General features: G+C 42.3%; 1 protein-coding gene across 2 annotated transcripts in view; it reads right to left on the reverse strand.

Moving 5' to 3' along the window:
* CERS3 (ceramide synthase 3) overlaps positions 1–18,197 on the reverse strand; it is a 42,864-nt gene that overhangs the window by 11,551 nt on the left and 13,116 nt on the right. For both annotated transcript variants that reach the window (XM_038147206.1, XM_038147205.1), the window contains exons 2-10: positions 17,022–17,204; positions 15,373–15,490; positions 13,324–13,442; positions 9,794–9,851; positions 8,887–8,937; positions 7,924–8,016; positions 7,637–7,765; positions 5,989–6,095; positions 4,535–4,691 (exon numbers count right to left, since the gene is read on the reverse strand). In XM_038147206.1, the coding sequence (XP_038003134.1) occupies positions 4,535–4,691; positions 5,989–6,095; positions 7,637–7,765; positions 7,924–8,016; positions 8,887–8,937; positions 9,794–9,851; positions 13,324–13,442; positions 15,373–15,490; positions 17,022–17,204 (1,015 nt within the window). The remainder of the gene's footprint in view (positions 1–4,534; positions 4,692–5,988; positions 6,096–7,636; positions 7,766–7,923; positions 8,017–8,886; positions 8,938–9,793; positions 9,852–13,323; positions 13,443–15,372; positions 15,491–17,021; positions 17,205–18,197) is intronic.

The raw sequence follows: 18,197 nt of genomic DNA on the forward strand, positions 1-18,197 counted from the left end.
CAGATTGACTGGTTTTCATGTCTAAGAGGGAAAGCTTTCATTTGGCCTATTTTGCTCCCCTAGTAAGCCATCCTCATGAGAAAATCTGCTATAAATATTCATCTGTTGAGAACCAACAAATTCAACTTCTCCACAACCTGTTTTCCTTTAAAATGGAGAAAAAGCAACCCCTACTAACCCAGTTCAATCTGTCTTATGCTTGTGCCAACCCTCCACTGAGGGAGCTCAAACTCCAAAGCAGAACTGGCCCTTCCCAGTCTAGAAGGGAACAACAAAACATCCAGGAAAAGCTTTTCCACAACTTCCCAGTTCCAGTCATGAAAATGTAACTCATGAAATCATCATTGTCCTCCAGAATGCATTGCTGCTTTTAAAACAGCCCCTTGGAATTAAGGCATGTGCACCTCTAGGTCTGTTTTACCAGCACCCCAACAGCCACTGGGCAGCACAGGCCTGACAAAACACACAAGAAAGCAAAATCTTAATGTGCCACTAGGTTAGGAAATAAACCCTGTCCTCTGTTTAACTCCTGTGGTATGGCAATTTTCTAAAGGAAATGACTTCTCACTCAATGTGCTAATTCTCATTAAATTTCCATTTCTTTGATGCCAGCAGATCAAGCATAAAAAAAGTAAGAGGAAAAATGCTGCAGTAGAAAAATGATGGCTGGGAACAGCAGAAGTATCATAACAAGCACTTCACAGCTCTCATTTCAACCCAAAATAGTATTTTCTTATCATTTTCAATTTTCCCTACTCTGTTTTTAGTCATTCTTTGAACACTAACTCTCACTGTTGCCTTGGGAATTTGGGCCAAATAAGGACTGAACAAACCATGGACAAGGATACGCCCAAGCAGTCTTTAAAAAGCTTACCAAGTCCAAAATGTCAAAGGAATATTGAACACAGGCAGGTTTTTAAAGAGTGACAAGCCCAAAATGCTGATCTACAGCAGAGTAGGGTCTTTTCTGCTTCAGGAAGAGGAAAGAACTACAGTGAATCCAAGAAAACTGCTGCTGACGACTCCTAAATAACAGCAGCCATTAGCGAGCAGCTCACTGCCTTCCTTGAAGGTGGTCTGATGGTGGCAAAACAATTACAAGAGCAGGAAAACCTATTCCTGGACACATTACAGTCTGTTAGAAACCTGCCATTACCCTCCACTGATGGACTTTGCATCAGCCCTGAAGTATCTGAGACATGTGGACATCATGCCCATTTCCTACAACTTACACATTTTTCAAGATTTAAAGCACCATAGTCTCAAAACCTTAACTCGGTGTGTAATGGGTTTAACATATATTTTACATCTTAATTTGCCATAATAATGTGGCTATAAGCTGCTGTCATTCACTCCCTTTTTCTGACCTTGGAAATAAAATGTTTAATCTCCACGGGATTTTCCTGGCGAGATGTTTTAAATCAGTGCATATGTACATACTTCTCTATATGCTTTTTCAATTTTCCTAAAATATTCTCATATGTGCAGACATGATGACTAGACATGTTTCAGTGGTGCTTGAAACTTGATACAAGTGGGTAATTTAACCATGTAATTGAACAATATTACAGAAACACACGGAGTTTCCTAGCAACAAAAGGCCTTGGACATCAAGATGGCAGCCAGCAGCTAACATTGCAATTGCCTGACCTAACTTGAAAAGAAATTACACTGAAGAACGTCCTCCTTCCTCCCAAAGCAGAACTGGTACATGGCTACAGGTCTGACCTCGAAGGGCTTTGCTTTCAGGCCTTACTCATACACAAGGTCACAAATGTCACATGGGAAAGGACATTTAGGGAACATTTCTATTTTCCCTAAACAGAGGGAAGAATAATGGTTTTGAAAAAAATTCTGAACCCTCAAGTTTATCCCTATGGAAAATAAAAACCTTCCTAATGTGAAGTAGCTGAGTACAGCTTGAGCTTGTGGATGGAGAACTCCCTGTTTTTAGGGAATTCCCAGAGTGCCAAGGGAAAGGTGGCACAAATCCCCTGAGCCTGGAGGCCACCAGTGCTGCTCTGTGCCACCAGCCCCTGGGCCAGAGAGTCTGGGAAAACAGGGCACAGAGGGATGGCAGAAGATTGTCTCCCTTCTTTCCTTTTCCCTCATTTTCAGCCATCTCTCGCTGCAGGGAGGAGGAAAACCACAAGATTTTCAGTCCAAGCTCTTTTTTGCTGAAGCACGTCAGTTGGCTGAGCAGTTATCCCAGAGGGCTGAGGGCAACTGTCCCCTCTCTTGGTGCAAGAGGGAGGTGACAGCTGAGATGAAGAGCTTCTGACCAGCCACTCTCAATCAAAAGCCATCTTCTCAGGGGCAAGAGGAAAGCATGGAAGAAGCCACCAACTCTCAAGGGTGCAGTGACCCCAAAACTCCAGGACTGAGGCACAAGAGGGCACTGAAAAACCTCCTTACACCCTTCTATACTCAGAGCTTCCTTCAGTTAAACAACAGAAGTCTCTATTCCCAGTTACACCATGACTTCATTTTTCCATCTGAAGTAGCTAACTGTTGCTACAAGAAAAATATCAAAAATTGCTAAGTTTTCATTCAGAAAACAGCTAGTCTTGGGCAGAGAAACAAACCCCTTCTAACACCAGAATGATGGTCTACTGGTATTTCCCTAAAATAGCAGCAGCTATTTGTGTGCAGCTTGTCTGTAACAAAGATGTTGGTTTAAAACCCTCCTTGCCAACACCATTCTTTTCAACGTTGCCTTTCCAGCTCTGGAGGCACTGGCTGCTTTCACAGCCAAGTTTGCCACTGCTATGGAAAACAGGCTGCACATGCAAGCCAGCTGAAGTCATCCAGACTGAAAAGGGCCCAGGCTGCTGCTGCTACCACTGTAAAAATGTTATTTGGAAACCATCTTCTCAGAGAGCTGTATAAGGAATCAAAAATCCGTGGTAGGGATGCAGGCTTGGTGCTTTCCCATTTTTTAGCAGTGACGAACACAACAAAGCTCTTATCTCAAAATAAAACATTTCTGCCCCTTACAAAGGCACATCAGCAGGCAGGGCAGAGTGGCCTTATATAGCTGGCCTGGCAATGTCCTGCTCAGCCCTGCATCTGAGCACCTTCTGGCACTGTGCTCTCAGAACCTCAGCCTGTGCGGATGGAGAGCTCTGCCCAGCCTTCCTCTTCCTCAGCTGGGAGGCAGAGGGATGTCTCTCCATTCTCAAGAGGGGTTGGGCACAGGGAACAAGAACAGCACAGAGACAAGGCCAAAATCACAAAAGAAAACAAGTAGTAAAGCACTTTACACCTGGGCCAGAAATAATGTAGTAATTAGTCCAACAGAGGTAAATGACACATAAGAAATACAAGATTCTCAGTGTCTAAGGGAACATAGAAGCTTGTTTTAGGGGCAGAGCAACACAAACAATTTCCTCCACAGATTTGTCCCTTCTGTGCTGCTGTTTGCTGTCTTACAAAGGCTGAGTTTGTAACTTCTAGGGCAGATGTGGGGTCTCCCTATGATACCCAGCTGTCTGTTTGCATAAAATTTTATGGCATCCAAAAATCCAATAGTTACAGGATGATTCCTGTTAGCACTCAAACAACAATTAAATACAGGGAGAAAGGAATATTTCTATTTCCTTAAGATGCTTCACAGCATAAACTGCTTCAGATAAAAGGACAGTCAGTTTAATTAAGTTTTTGTTTCTTGAGCCTCAGAAAAAATACCATTTTTCAACAGCACAACTTAAATTTCATCTTAACTAGAAAAATATACCTGTCAATACTTGTGCCAAATCTTAGAGACATTTTCCAGAGTCCTTCCCTTAAATGCTTTTTGATAAATATTTTATCTACCCTGCACCCCCTCTGCACATTTCATGGCACGAGACCTTGTGAAAGTGTCACTACTTCAGGCAATCAAACAAGACATAAATGGCAGTTTTCTTCAGAGTTTTTTTCCATGTGAGTTCTCTACAAGGTAAAAGCAGATTAGGCAGCACCAGACTTGCACTGTTCCTCTGCTCCAGCTGAATATGACAGTATTACATTGAGTCATAATAGTAGATATGCTTCATTTGGTTTTTGTGATCCAAAACCAGTGCTCAAGTTTAGGTGACCTCAGATTTAGGCAAAACTGAAGAAATTTAAATAGTGCCGAAAAATTGTAGTCAAAGCTCTCATCACTCACTCATCTTCTTTTTTGATAAGTTGCCACAAAGCCCAGCGACAAAAGATTGCTTTCACTCAGATCACAGGAATTCCTGAGGAGTTCTGGACCATCTTAGGGCTTCAGGTTCTGGGACAGCTCATTTCTCATTTACCATTGGTACAAAACATCAAATACAGGCAAAAAACCCCCTGTTCTAGCTGAAGTCTTTGTATTCCAACCAAGACATTGGATGTGACAATGAGAGGGGCAAAGCACATTTGAACATCTCCATGCTTTGCAGATCCCTATCAGAAACACTGACTTGAAAGCTCAGGACAGCAATAAAATTTCAAGTAAATCTATTGGAGGCATTGGCATCTGTTTGATATTTGAAACATTTTTCTGAAGAAACAAATTTCTTACCTTTAGGAAAACGAACCTTTTCAAAATCTTGAAAATTAAGTAACCCCAATATAAATGCAAGCCTTGGAGGGTTAATAGCATCCCATTGAATAAGAAATATGCTATGACAGGGGTGGTGGAGTAGTAGGTAGGCTGATATAGTGTGGCACGAAGAATCCTAGAAAATAAACATCCTTGTTATGGTGCAAGATCTCTTCCTTATGTCATTTCCACTTATTTCTAATCTCATATTCCAACCTGATTAATATTAAAAAGCTCTGCAAAGATGGTAGATTAATTAACAAGCCCCGTCTTAACTAGATTAAGCACCTCTGTTGAAATACAGACTTCAGAAGATGAGAAATTTGAGTCTGGCATGGAAGTACTCTAAGTGAGGTTAGAAAAAGTCCCTGTTTTTCAGATCTCCATCTCTGTGTGGTCTGAATACTGTGCAATTCAGAGCTTGCCTATGCCTTTTTTAGTGCAAATTCTCTCTAATCTGAAATCCACACTCCAGAGAAAATCCTACAGGCTTTGCAACAGGGTCTTTTGTTAATTAACATATGTTTTGTCCATCTTCAGACTTCACTACTACTATATTATTTGGGGCTTTTTGAATCCCTTTAATCTCATCGTGTTTCACTTCCAAGCTCAAGAACTGAAGAACAAGAAACTCAGTGAAGCAAAATGATTGCAGATCACTTGTACAGTTAATTAAAAAAAACAACAATAAAGGAAAAGACATCAGCATTTCTGAAAGAAAATACTACAGGAAATTAAAGCCTTATGTTGATCAATGCTCAGAACTATTAATTTAACCAGCTTGAGTCTCCAAGGGTTTGTCCATGTGCAGGGAGGGGCAAATTAGAGCTGTGAATGTGAAACACATTAAACACTTTTAAAAAGATAAACATGTTAAGCACCCATGTGGATACTCCAAAGCAGATTAAATCATAGCACTCCAAAGGCATGCAAGTATTTAGCAAGTTAAGATTTATTTGTGCTGACTTCATAAATTAATTGGCTCACCTAAACTTCTCTGAGTGCTCCTCATGTGAATGAGGTGAGGCACTACCCAAGGACTGGGTAGCAGAAAAAAGGCTCTAAAAAAATTAACTACAGTCATGTACTCCAACTTTGCAGCTACAGCAGAAAGGGTGGAATGAAAGGGAAAAGGATTTCTCTTAGTTAAGGAACTCACTCCCCTTGGAAATGCAGAGGCTCGTAGCATTTAACTACTATTTACAATACAAGTTACATAACACATAAAAGCTTTTATTTAGGTTAAAGAGGCTCATTTAAAATTATTTTTACATAATAATTTTAAAAGAAAATGGCAGTTTTGGTCAATTTTCTCACTAGCAGAATATTCAAGTCCAGTCCATTCCTTTCCTTGTTCCATCACAAGCAACACTAAACTTTCAGGGGGAGTGGGAGTGAAGTAAAAGCCTGGGACTGGATTAAATCTTGCTTACCAGAAGGGGAACAGGATCATCCTGGTGATGAAGAATGCAATAGAGAAGATGATGAACAGTATGTTGCAAGTTTTCTCCCAGCGAGCATAATTAAACATTTTGGCTGCCTGCAGTGGATAAAAACCCCCGAACATATTATAAATATTCTCTGAAATAAATTCTGCGTTTTCATAAATAAAGACTCATCTTCCACCTAAGCAGGGAGAGTATTTCCTCCCAGTTTGACATGTAAAGCAATCATTTTACTGATACCTAATAAAGCAGCATCAGACCAGATTCTTTGTTTATATTTCTCTTTTTATCTTGAAGGAAAGGACTCTGCATCAAAGGCCTCAAGAACAGCTCTCAGACCAGAATATAAAGTGTCATGGAAACACAAAGTGCTCTTTACAACAGAGACAATTCCTCATTTTTCCACCAGATTCCAAACAGACTGAATTCCAAGAGAAGCTGCTGCTACACCTGCACATTTAGGAGACCCCTGAAATGCAGGTGTTCTGGGACACGCCTGTTACTGACCCTCCTCAGGGCCTAATTCAGCTCCTGTCTTCTCCTTTCGGAGAGCAGGAGATCTCATTGCTGGTCTCTATCCCACTAATAAAGGCTGTAAGTGCTGCTTCTCCCCTAAATGAACTGTCCAGCTCCCCCTGCTCCACTCGGAACCACCCTGGACAAAGTTTTCAAGTGTGAGCAAAGCTGCAGGTGCCAAGCCTGTTTTAAACAGCAGCTTGATTAACTTCTTTTCTTTTCCTCCTTTTGAGTAGCAGGGCTGGATTAAATTGTTCTGGTACTCAACTCCAGTTTCCATCCAAGTGCTGTCCTACCACTTGTCAGCTCAACTCATTGTAAGGCCACAGAGCTGATTGGACGTAGAAGCAATTCAGGATTAAAAGTAAACCAGCAAGAAAACCTGTTTAATCTGGACCAATCCCAAATGCACAATCCCACAATTAGTTGTTCTGATACAGTAAGATAGAGTATCAGGAACAGAAATGGACAGTGACAGACAACAGCCTACAAGGGCTGCTTACACTGGCACTGCCACCAAAGGAGGTGATGAAACTGTGCCCTCAATCCTGGTGTTGTAAACTCGGGGTAATTCTAGTGAAGAAACACTGTGTTTGTCTTCCAAGAAGCTCAGAAGCCACTCTGATGACAGTGCTCTGTGCAGAGTAGGACACTTCTTAAACACTTCCACTGACATTTAGTGCAGGGAAGGGACTTTCCCTTTAGTCCAAAAGAAGAAATTTTTCTTCTGCCAGAAAATACCTGATAGAGGTTGGACTTGATGTCAGAGGTCTTTTCCAACCTCAGTGATTCTGTGATGCTGTGGACAACCTGGTTAATTTTATCAGTGAAACAAGAATAACCCAGGGAGGCAGCTTTATTTCCAGTCCCTGTTCTGAGGAAATTCTCTTCTGCTCCAATCTCTAATGTATTCATTCTGTAACAAAATATCAGCTTAAATTATCTAGAACTCTTTTTTATCTTACAAGTTACAAATCTGCTAAGCTGTGTCCCTGTGGGGATAGGAAGGGAACCATAAGAAACTCGTGGCAAAAAGATGAAAGTGTCACTGACACCAAAACCAAAAAACTCAGGACAAAAAGTTCAAAAAAAAAATCCAACCGCTGGATAGCAGGGTTACCTCGAGCCAGAAATCCGCAGTGTCGTGCACGAACATCACCAGAGTTCCAAGCCGCACGTAATTGCCACACCAAGAGCCGCTCATCAACCCGATGGCTGCCAGGTGATGAACGACGTGAGCCATAAAATCCTGGGAGGGACGGAAGCAAATCGAGGTGAAGGCGGGGGCTCCCGGCGGTGTGCGGGCTGATGCTGCCCTCCCGTGGCTGCGCCAAGCCCGGCTCCAGGCGCGGCTGCTCCCCGCAAACGCCTTTGCCCCGCTCACCGAGCCAAGACATAAACACTTGCCTTCCGCCTGATGTCGATCCCCAGGGTAAATATGAGAGACCAGTAAAAGCCGATCTCGGCCATGTAGTACCAGTACTGGGATGGCAGCAAGGTCTGTGATGGGGAAAAACACGGTTAACTCTGAGAATAGCAAAGTGTCAATGTCAAGTGAGATTACTTTTTTTTTCCTTTCCTGACTTCTGCTCCTCTGGTGAGTCTTGCTTAAAAAATTAAGCTAAATTAAATTCCCATCCTGGGCTTCATTAAGAAGGATGTTCTGAGAGCCAAGTATGTTAACCTTTGCTCAGCCCAAACTCTCAATTCCCACAGTTCCTCCCCCACCTCTGGATTTCAACATGCTTTTTTCTCCACGTTTGTCACAGAACTACATGCAGAATCCTTCTGCATTTAATTACTAACAACTGCAAATAAACCCCCTCGGTTTTGGTGGAAAATTAACATAATAAATTGAAATGCCAATTATTTACGCTAAAATCCTATGGATCTGCCTGGGGGAGAGCAGAGCTGGGCTGCTCCCTTGGGTCAATACATTTCCCAGGTGTGTACCAGGAGCTGGGATAACTCAGCTGGGAGGCAGGATTATTTGTATTCCTGGTCCTTGCCTGGTACAGGAATAAGAAGGCAGTGGGATGGGGCAGAGTTATTTCAGTAAGAGTGCCTTGAAGCACCGTGGGGCCTGGAGCAGTGCAGGGGTTCTGCACCGAATCTGGGAACACTGATAACATCTCCAGTGAGTAATCGGAATCCCTGGGGGGTGCTGGAGGGGGAAGTGGCAGCACAGGCAGATCCCAGGGAAGTCCTGCAACAGTCGGCAGCACTTCCCGAAAAAAGGCAGGAGGCTGTGGTGCCACACCTCTTTAGGTGGTGCCCATGCGGAGGGAAAAGGCTGCTGTAGATTACCCCTTCCAATGGGGAAATACCTGGAACGCCTGGAGGCCACTGGCCCGATGCCAAAAAGCTCACCTGAAACGGATAACCAACCCACGTCTGCCATATGTCGTAAAACCAGGGTTTCTGGGGAAGACACCTCAGTCAGACACTGTTCAGCTCAGCAACAATTATCACCTTAACTCAAAATCTTCACTACTTCAAATCTCTCTAAGTGGAGCAGGCTAAGAAGCTGTAATCTTGATAATTGCTCTCCACCAATTTCTAAAGGGAACTTACATCTCAGATTTATTATATTGTTCCCAGCTTTTTGGCTTCTTTTCAGGACACCTGAAACGTTCCAGTTCACAATTTCATCATCCAAAGCAGTGGGTGTGTGTTTTATTGCTGCAATTACTCAAGATATGTTGCCACAGCGATTCGATTTGCTGTGTTTACCAGTCACACACAGCAGTGGATGAGGATGATAAGCAGTGTTTGGGGAGAAGGGCCAGATGAGCAGAGACACGCTGGGATCTGTTCCGCTGCCCCGGGGAAGCACTAATGACACCCCAGGCAGGGCTCATGGAGGTACAAGCACCAATCTCTGTTATTCCCAACTTCTGACTCAGCAGCAACACCTCAATAAATAGCTGTGACCACCAAAAGTCCTGCCAAAAAAGGTTTATGGTGTCCTCTGAGGAAAACATGGCCATGTGATGCATTTGTAGGTGTTAACAAGGCACATTGTAAAACCATCTGCGTGACTTCTTCAAGCTTGCCTTAAAAATACTGATTACTCATAAATTCCTTTATCACAGAAGGTCTAAAGTTGAACTTAAAAATTAAATCTCAGTGCATATTGCAGCCCATCATCAGATTACATACAGCAAAGATCTGATCCCACAGAGGCACTGAAACCACAGTTTTTCAATGCGACTCAAGAAAATCTAGAAATTATTTTGTTAAACTAGAGTATCAATCTTTCAAAAAGTTAACTTACATCATACAGAAATATAAATCCAACAATGGAGGATGTCAAATAGAATGAAAATCGCCAGCTGCAAAATTGAAATGAAAAAATAGGAACAAACCATTATATTTTGTAAAGATATTGTCCTGAGCCAGAATTACTGCAAATCATTGTATATCACAGATAATCTTCACATAAATGTGTCTCACACTCAGTGTTAAGGATAGCCAGATATTAACTGTATTTGAATTATTAATACTTAAATATTTAAGGTTTGATTCACTGCTAAATAAGGAAACTCTTTTACATTATCACAATACAGATATTTTAATTGTTATGATATCAGTAATTTTCCAGCTAGGCTTGAACTGATCAAGAGAATGACCACAGCAAGCGTAATAAATCCTCTGAAAATTAATGTTTGAGAACACAAACCTTTTCCTGGGTTCATTCACTTCATTTCAACACCAACTGCTGACAACAGGGGAGCCTTATGAATTATTAGAATCTTAGATAGTTGACATCTTGCTACAAGGTCTCAATTAACTATAACCTCATCTTTGACTAGATGTGCCAAAATTCAGCCTGATCTAAGCTTTTTGTAGATTAAATGGATATCCAGCAAGGCAGATAAACTTTCCAGCTTTGCACCATCAGCCTGCTAAGTCAGCAAGGAGAAAAAGCTCTTGAGCATCTCAGTGAACTGTGCTGCTGCTTTCAGGTGCCAGAGCAGGGTGCTGTGATTTGGAGGCAGCAATGGGCTGCTGATGACTCTGGAGCCCGCGTGGGAGGTATTGTCCCTAGGACTGGGTGTGGCTGCAGCCTCAGCCCAACCATTCCCGCTCCCACCTCTACCGGTGATGGAAAACTCCTTCCTTTCCACTCTTCCCCTGGGCAGGAACAAGCCTGACCTTTCCCCTAAGCAGCTCTGCAAGTCCAGTAGGGAACAGTGCAGGATTTCGCATGCCAGGGAAGGTTGTGACACAGGGACAGGCATATGGCCCCAGAGCTGCTGAGAACTTCTAGAACGAGAGGTATCCCAGAGGAGAGCAGCAAGCAGCTCCCAGACAACCCCAACCCACCAAAAAGGAGAAAGCACCACGAGAACACTGCACCAATGGATTGAGAGGTGCAGAAAATGAGATTGGGGAGTCTGGCAAGCTTTAAGGAAGTGCCAAATGAGAGAAGAGGAGGAGAACCTGTGTGGTAAAAGCAGCCCCTATTTCTGAGCCCCACATCCCCTGGAGACTGATATTCCATGAGAAGGAAAGAGAGTTTCAAAGGCTGAGACAGTGTTTTATGAGAAAAACAACAAACAAAAATGAGGACGTGGGATGCTGGAGGTGAAACACAGTCTCTCATACCTGAGGAAGAAGTCAGGAAAAAATTATAAAATTGCCACTTGATACACATGTGATAAACAACTGTTTTTCTTCTCAACTTTAAACTATCTTCCCTCAGATGATTTGAAAATGACACTACACAACAAGCACTGCATGGACAGGAAAAGCAGAGGTACATGGTGGAAATTGCAGAGTGGAGCCCACAAGGAATACCTGGCTCGGAGTTAACCAAGAGATGCTGGAAAACACAACACTGGCATGGGACAGACTTTACACAGCAGCTGCTTCTGCCCTCATGCCTCCGATTCCAAACGAGGAGGTGTGAGTGGCCAGTGGATATGGCAGAATTGATTCTGTGTTGGTTGTAAAGTGCAAGTGGGGTTTTCTTAATCAGATTCGAAGCACAGAGCACCTACAAGACTGTGCCATTAATCCCCAGCCCTACAAATATCTATTGAATGCATTTGGCAATAACCAGCACTTCAGATGAACTCATTCTGGGTGCAAGGCTGCCAGAGCACTGCCTCATCTTGCACTGAGCCCAGCCTCTTGATGAATTTGGTGAATAAAACCTGAAGTAAAACTCATCCAAATTCACCAAATTTTACTCAAGTGCCTTTTAAACTCTGATCCTGGCCACCAGAGAGAGCACTGAACAAGAACTATGCAAGAGGATTTTCTGGTTTAACTTCAGGAATCTTTTCTCTTGAAGTGAATGTGACAAAAAAGAACTTGGTAGGGGAAGTTAAAGGCTGGTAAATTTTACAAGGCAGTGAAGTTTCATGCAAAGGGCTTTCCAAACCCCAGGGTTGCTTAACTGGGAGCACTAATAGCATAAGTATGGTTTAGATCTGGCTCATCAGATTTTCCTTGTGATTCAGAAAAAAGATCCTGGAGATTGCAGGCTTTCAAAAAATTTCATAATGCTCATAAGACTAACTGCTAGAGTGGAATAACTCTGTTCCTTTTTTTTTTTTTTTTGCTTAGAGAATTATATTCAATTAAATTCACTGACAAAGAGCAGAGCAAGGTTCACAAAATTGCACAAGAGAAACCTGTTTGCTTCGTTCTCACTCAAGCTGCCAAGCAAGTTGGAATTTCAATCTTTAGCTGTGTGTTCTAGAGATGGGCACACATGGCAGGCAGGTCTTTTAGCAATAGCAGGAAATCTTATTGTCCCTTGTGAAACCAAATTAACTGATCCTCAAAACAACAGCAGACATAAACCATGTCAGGAGAGTTTACTCAGCTCAGACTTCAAAGAGACACACCTCTGTCTATCATCTGGATTTATGTCTGACAGAGGACACCACTAAATCATCATCACATTGATTGACACTGGAAATAATCTTGATAAAGTACTCAACTTTGAGCTCTGGGCTGTACTTTTAACCCTCACTCCTTAAGCTGATCTGCAGTTACAGAGGTTCAATATTATAATCAGGTGAAGTTTTGCAAATATCATTATGCTAATGAAAAGCCACACAGAGCATTTGAAAGTGCTTTACACTGGTACAGTTAATGTCAGTCCCCAAAAGGGATGAGCTGTGCCCATTTGGGGATTTGCAATTTGTGTGAGATTTTAGATCACACTTAAAGTGTTTAGGTATGAGGAAGTTCTCACACATAAGTGAAAAATCATATGCAGGAGGTTTTGAAACTTCTTACATATTCATTACTGCCACTCAAAGCTGCTCACTGGCCCACTCTCAGCAGGCAGTTTGAGTTCCTGTTTCACACAGTATCCCATGATCAAGCTGTGGCACCTGTCCTTCAGTCTGGATGCCACAATTCCTGCTCTGGAACTGACTTTGGTACACATGACAGCATCCCAAAATTACAGCATGGGAACAAACACACACCAGGGTAAGCATTGTTGTTCCCCTATGATTACTGGCAGACAAGAAAGTATTTTCCTATTCTCTGCCTGTTTTTATCTTATGCTTTGAACCAGGAGCCTACAAATCCATTATTCGACAAAGAAGAAAACTGAAAAATATTTTAAGGTTGTTTGTTTTTTTTTTCCCCAGGAGAAAGTGTTAACATAAACTTCTGACCATCATCTGGAGAAATGCTACTAAATCATTTCAACTTGTTTGTGCATTCAGAAACCAAAATCCTCATCAGGCAGACCCAGCCTTCTGGAAAGGGGGGACCTCAATCATTTTCTTCCAGAAGGGTAAAGCAGTGATAACCAAAAGCATTGTCTTTCCTTACAAAGCTTCCTGGAATTTCCGGAGCACGGTTGGGATCTCCAGGTTTCGCCGTCGCCTGAACCATTTCTCCACCAAATGAACAGTGCAGTTGCACTTCTTGGCAAGGCCTTTGATCTCTGACTGCAAGAAATGCAACAGTGTTAGCAGTAGATACACTCCAATGTCACTTTCATTTATTTTATAGTTCACAGAGCAGCTTCCCACTGTTACAAGGTCTTAATTTAAAAATATTACCAATATTAAATATGCGTGGGAGGGTATTTTTGAGTAATGCTCACAGAAACCCTGGATTTTTATTTATGTAAATAATGCAGGCACAAAATGAACAGATTGACAAACTCTTCTGTTGTCCTTCTGGTCACTCCAGAGAGTTTCAGAGATGCAGCTTTTACTGTCAGATGAGAGCTTAGGCTGGAGGGGAAAGTGCCATGACTGAACACATGTGGACATGGCACCTAATATCTTACCTAATCATAAATATTAAAATTTGTTTATATATGAGTCTCACAGATGAAAAGTGGCCTGGAATTAAAGTGACCTGAGCTCTGTTCTCAAATCCATAGTCAATCTATCCTCCTGAGCAAGGTGCAGAGTGCCCCTCTCCAACACCAGAACTAAACTGGGGGTGGAGCAGGGTCTAGAACTCCACATGGCCATGGGGGTTCCACATCTGGGGTCTCTGCATCCCGCGTGCTCCTAAGGTGACCAGGCCAGCACATGCCAAGCACAAGGCAGTGGCACTCCTGCATTTTGGGGAGCTCAGTGCCCCACATGCAGCAGCCTTCCTCCCTCTCCTCCATCCTCAAGTGCAGAAGTGTGGTTTGACCTCCCAGGGCTGCCTCAGGAGCAAGGAGAGTGTTTGGCTCATCCCTGGGGAAGTTCTTTCCTCCCAAGGGAAGTATGCAAATAGTGGGTGGCAGCAGCTGCCTCCACCAAGGTGAGGCCAGTCCAGGGAGTCTCCTACCCTCAGGGAAACCTCTGGAATGTGAGAAAAGGCACCTGAGCTGCCAGGGAGGGCTGGAGTGCAAACAGCCACTGTGTCCAGCTCTCCACTTGCCACGCAGGAATAGCGACTCTGTTTCCATACAGCAGAGCCCACGTGCCCTCAGCTGCCAGCCAGGCTTTCCCAGGCACGCTGGTCCCCAAGCTGGACACAAAAAGAGGCTGCTTGAATCATTCCCATGCTCTGAGGAGTCTAAAAATGCTGTGCTTCCTTTCAGAAATCAAATGTCCAGCTGTACTCAAGCAGAAGGAAGGAATGGAATTGAGATTGGGATATTTGCCCAGAGAGAAGAGCTCTTGTGTGAACACCCATGCATTTATTCCTGATGTTATCAAGCAAAAGACACAATAAAAGAATAGCAGAGTTAGGGATAGAATGCCAAGTTCCACTATCAATAATTATCAAAATCCCTCATTACTAGAAAGCACATCTTTCTTTTCAAAACTAGTGTAAGAAAACTGCAGTTGTTTGGCAACTGTAGTCAGGTAAGGGAACTTCCTGAGCCAGCACTCACAGCAAAGTACCTGCCTCCCATAAAAAAAAAAATCAATGGCCTCATTTTAGGAGGTGACAAGCATTGGCTAGTCTTTTTTCCTGGTTCAATTTTAAAAACAAACAGCATGGTAATCGAAGGATTGCTTTTCTTTCTCACATAAGCCAGGATTAAGTATGCAGTAACATAACGGATCAAAAGGTTTCCATGCCAGCATTCCTGCAGTAAATACAATCCTGCTTTCCAACAACAGACATAAGCTGAAGCTTTCTCCAGGCAGGAGGAGTCAAAGATGGAACGCTAATCTTCACGGGAAATATTATTAACAATCTAACCTAGAACAGCATGCCAGAAAATTAAACATCTTAAACGTATTTTCTGTTTCGGAGGCCATATACCCTTGTCAGCAGAACAGCAACAAAAACCCAAATAAATTAAGTAATCTGTCAATCAGCTGGAACTCATCCCACGATGTCATTGCCGAGAGCTGATTGAAACAGTAAGAGTGGGATTTTCCAAAAGCAAAAAGAGTTTGGAAGAATAAGAATCCTTACTTGGGATGGTTGTCTTGAGCACTCCCGGAAATAACTCTCTAACACAGGATTAGGCTGTGGCTTCACACGTCTTACGTTCTTTATACCCAGGGCTTTTGCTAAAGGTATAGCAACATATCTGAAAAGACACAGCATGAAAAGCTTTAGAAATACAACACAGTTACGAGACCTTGGCTGTTCTCATGCCAGGATAACAAATCAGATGCAATTTAATCTGCCATAGAATGTGCCAGTGCACTGAGAAAAAGGGATCTCCCCTAGTTAATCCCAAGAGGGAATGACAATTTATCAGCTGTTATACAATAAAGAAGACCCAAGGAATGCAGTTTGTGGTCATGAAATGCTGCTAAACTCAAGGAACCATCTTGACTTTTGTGGCCATTAGAGGAGCACTGGGGTTGAGTGAAGGGAGACCAGATGCTCTCTCCATGTGAGCTCAGGGACTGCTGCTGGGCAACTTCCTCCCAGTGGCAAAGTCACTTGGCACCTTCTTCACTGGGCCACCACCACAGATCAATGCTGGATCCATCCTGGAGCACACAGCCATTCCCTGAGACTAATGCATTCTCTTTCCCTTCCCTTTTCCACCCCAAATTGCTGCAGAGTGCTCCAAAGGTTTCGCCTTCCTGCTTGGGCAGGGTGTTCAGGAACAGCCCCTCCCTCCTGCTGCATCAGCCATGGATTCCTCATTCCTCAGAGCAGTGGTCAGCTTTCCCCAGACTCACTGCAGCCAGATGTGTGGGCTAATTACCCTCAGCACTGCAGGGAGACACACTGGGAATGGTTATGAACATATGATCCAAATTACTTTTGATTTCCAGCATGAATGATCTTATCTGCTTCTGGTTTAAGTCTGTCCAACTTACGACATCCCAAATTTCCTCATTCTGTCCTGAAATAATTATAAAAACCTACTAATCACATACTTTAGAGGAAAAAGAAAAGAAAGTATAGCAAAAAAGGTACAAATAAATAAGTCAAAACATTGCAAATCTTAATATAATTGTAGCTTTCTTCTGTGGAGCCAACCTCTGCCTGTCCCCTAAGATTCCAGCTGCAGAAGCAATTCATTTTTCAGTGCCAAAGTGAGGGGGGAAAACAAAGCAACCAGCTTTACTAGATCTGCATAAAATGTTCACATGAAACTTTGAGATCCCTCCAGTCTGCTTAGCTTGGCCAAAGAGAGACACCTGGGGTCTATCAGCCTCACACAAATGTTCTGGTGCAGGACCAAATGAGAGGTGTGGTTGAGAGGACAAATCTCTCTATCCTTCCACTGAAAGAGAAAAAGGAAACCCAAAGGTTTAGAATGGACTGTATCTTTAGTGAAAGGAGATCATCAGAAGTATCCAGATGCTGTTCCAGAAAAGCTAGATAGAAATATTTCCCTTCTGGATTGGACCCCAGCCACACGTACCTAATAAAATAGTGAATAATGAAATAATAATTAATGAAAATAAATAATATTATTTATTATCTCTAATAAATAATGAAAATATTTTCCCATTTTTCACCTGCTGTGTTATCTGTTCTAGACCTTCCTAGGAAACCACCAACTAATCCTCCTTTATAAACCATAACATTGACCTGCAGAGATCTCATTTTCAGCATTAATGAGGATTAACATGAACTGCATTTGTGTTTCTTACCTTTCACTGAAGAACCTGATGATCAGCAGTACAAAAGCATATGGGATTGTGGCATACAACTGATGTGGTTTGGGAAACACGAGTCCCTCACGGTCCACAAAATCTGCCCACGTGCAGTTGATGGGCATCCAGATATTCTCCCACCAGAACCAGCTGTTGAGTGTCTTCAGTATGTATGCCATGCTGAGGAAATAAAGAGAGAATTTCATTTATTTCTCACATATTAAAGAGAAAATGCATGAAAAAACCCATATTGAGCCTTTTTGTGTAAAGCCAGTAGAGTCAGTGTTCTCAGGGGAAAAAAAAAATCATCCAGGAAATTAAAACCCTCTTGGGTTAGAGCAAGGAGGTGGGATTATAACCCAGCAGAAGATAAAATAATAAAGCCAAATTTTGATCTGATATAAAGCAATACAGGGCCTTTGAAATGTGCACAGGCAGGTACCTGCTGCCTCCTTCCAGGCACTCACACTGCCCTGCTTAGCACCTGGTCAAATCCCCTGCAACACTCATGTATTATCTATCATATTCATACTAATGAGAACTGATCTTCCCAAGGCTGCCTTTATAAATTAAATATAAGTGGGAGGACGAGTGGAAAAGAGATGAGAAGGTCCAGGAGTGCCTCAATTCCATAGTAATGAGGACACTGCACTGATGAATTACTGCTGTCTAATATGCTAATGGAAATATACCCTGAATTTGCAAACACCTGTGCACAGGAACAAGTGAGGAAAAAAAAAAAAACCAAAAACAAAACAGTGCATAGCGAGCTTCTTCTGGGAATTTTTGGAAATAATATGATTTAAGTATGACCAAAACCCAGATCAGGAACAAATGTCTAAAATAAGTTCTGGAAGGAAAAAAATTAACTTTCACTAAAGTATTTCATTCTTGTAAAAGCCTCCTTTTTTAACTTTTGCAGTCTACATTATCTATTTAGAAATTTCTGTTCTCTCTTATTTATTTGTAAGGACTTTACAGTACAAACATGTTATATATCCTACAAAAATATCCTATCATTGAAGAAAAACAGAAGTCACTATAACATTTCCCATAAGGCTGAAACACAGAATTTTCCCACGATTTCTAGGAATAGTAAACTTGAGTTACTTTTTACCATGCTAAAATTTTCTGTAAACCAGGAAAAACATGAGGAAATAACTGATGTCATTG

The sequence above is a fragment of the Motacilla alba genome, chromosome 10 (genome assembly GCF_015832195.1).
Source record: "Motacilla alba alba isolate MOTALB_02 chromosome 10, Motacilla_alba_V1.0_pri, whole genome shotgun sequence".
NCBI classification, from domain to species: domain Eukaryota; kingdom Metazoa; phylum Chordata; class Aves; order Passeriformes; family Motacillidae; genus Motacilla; species Motacilla alba.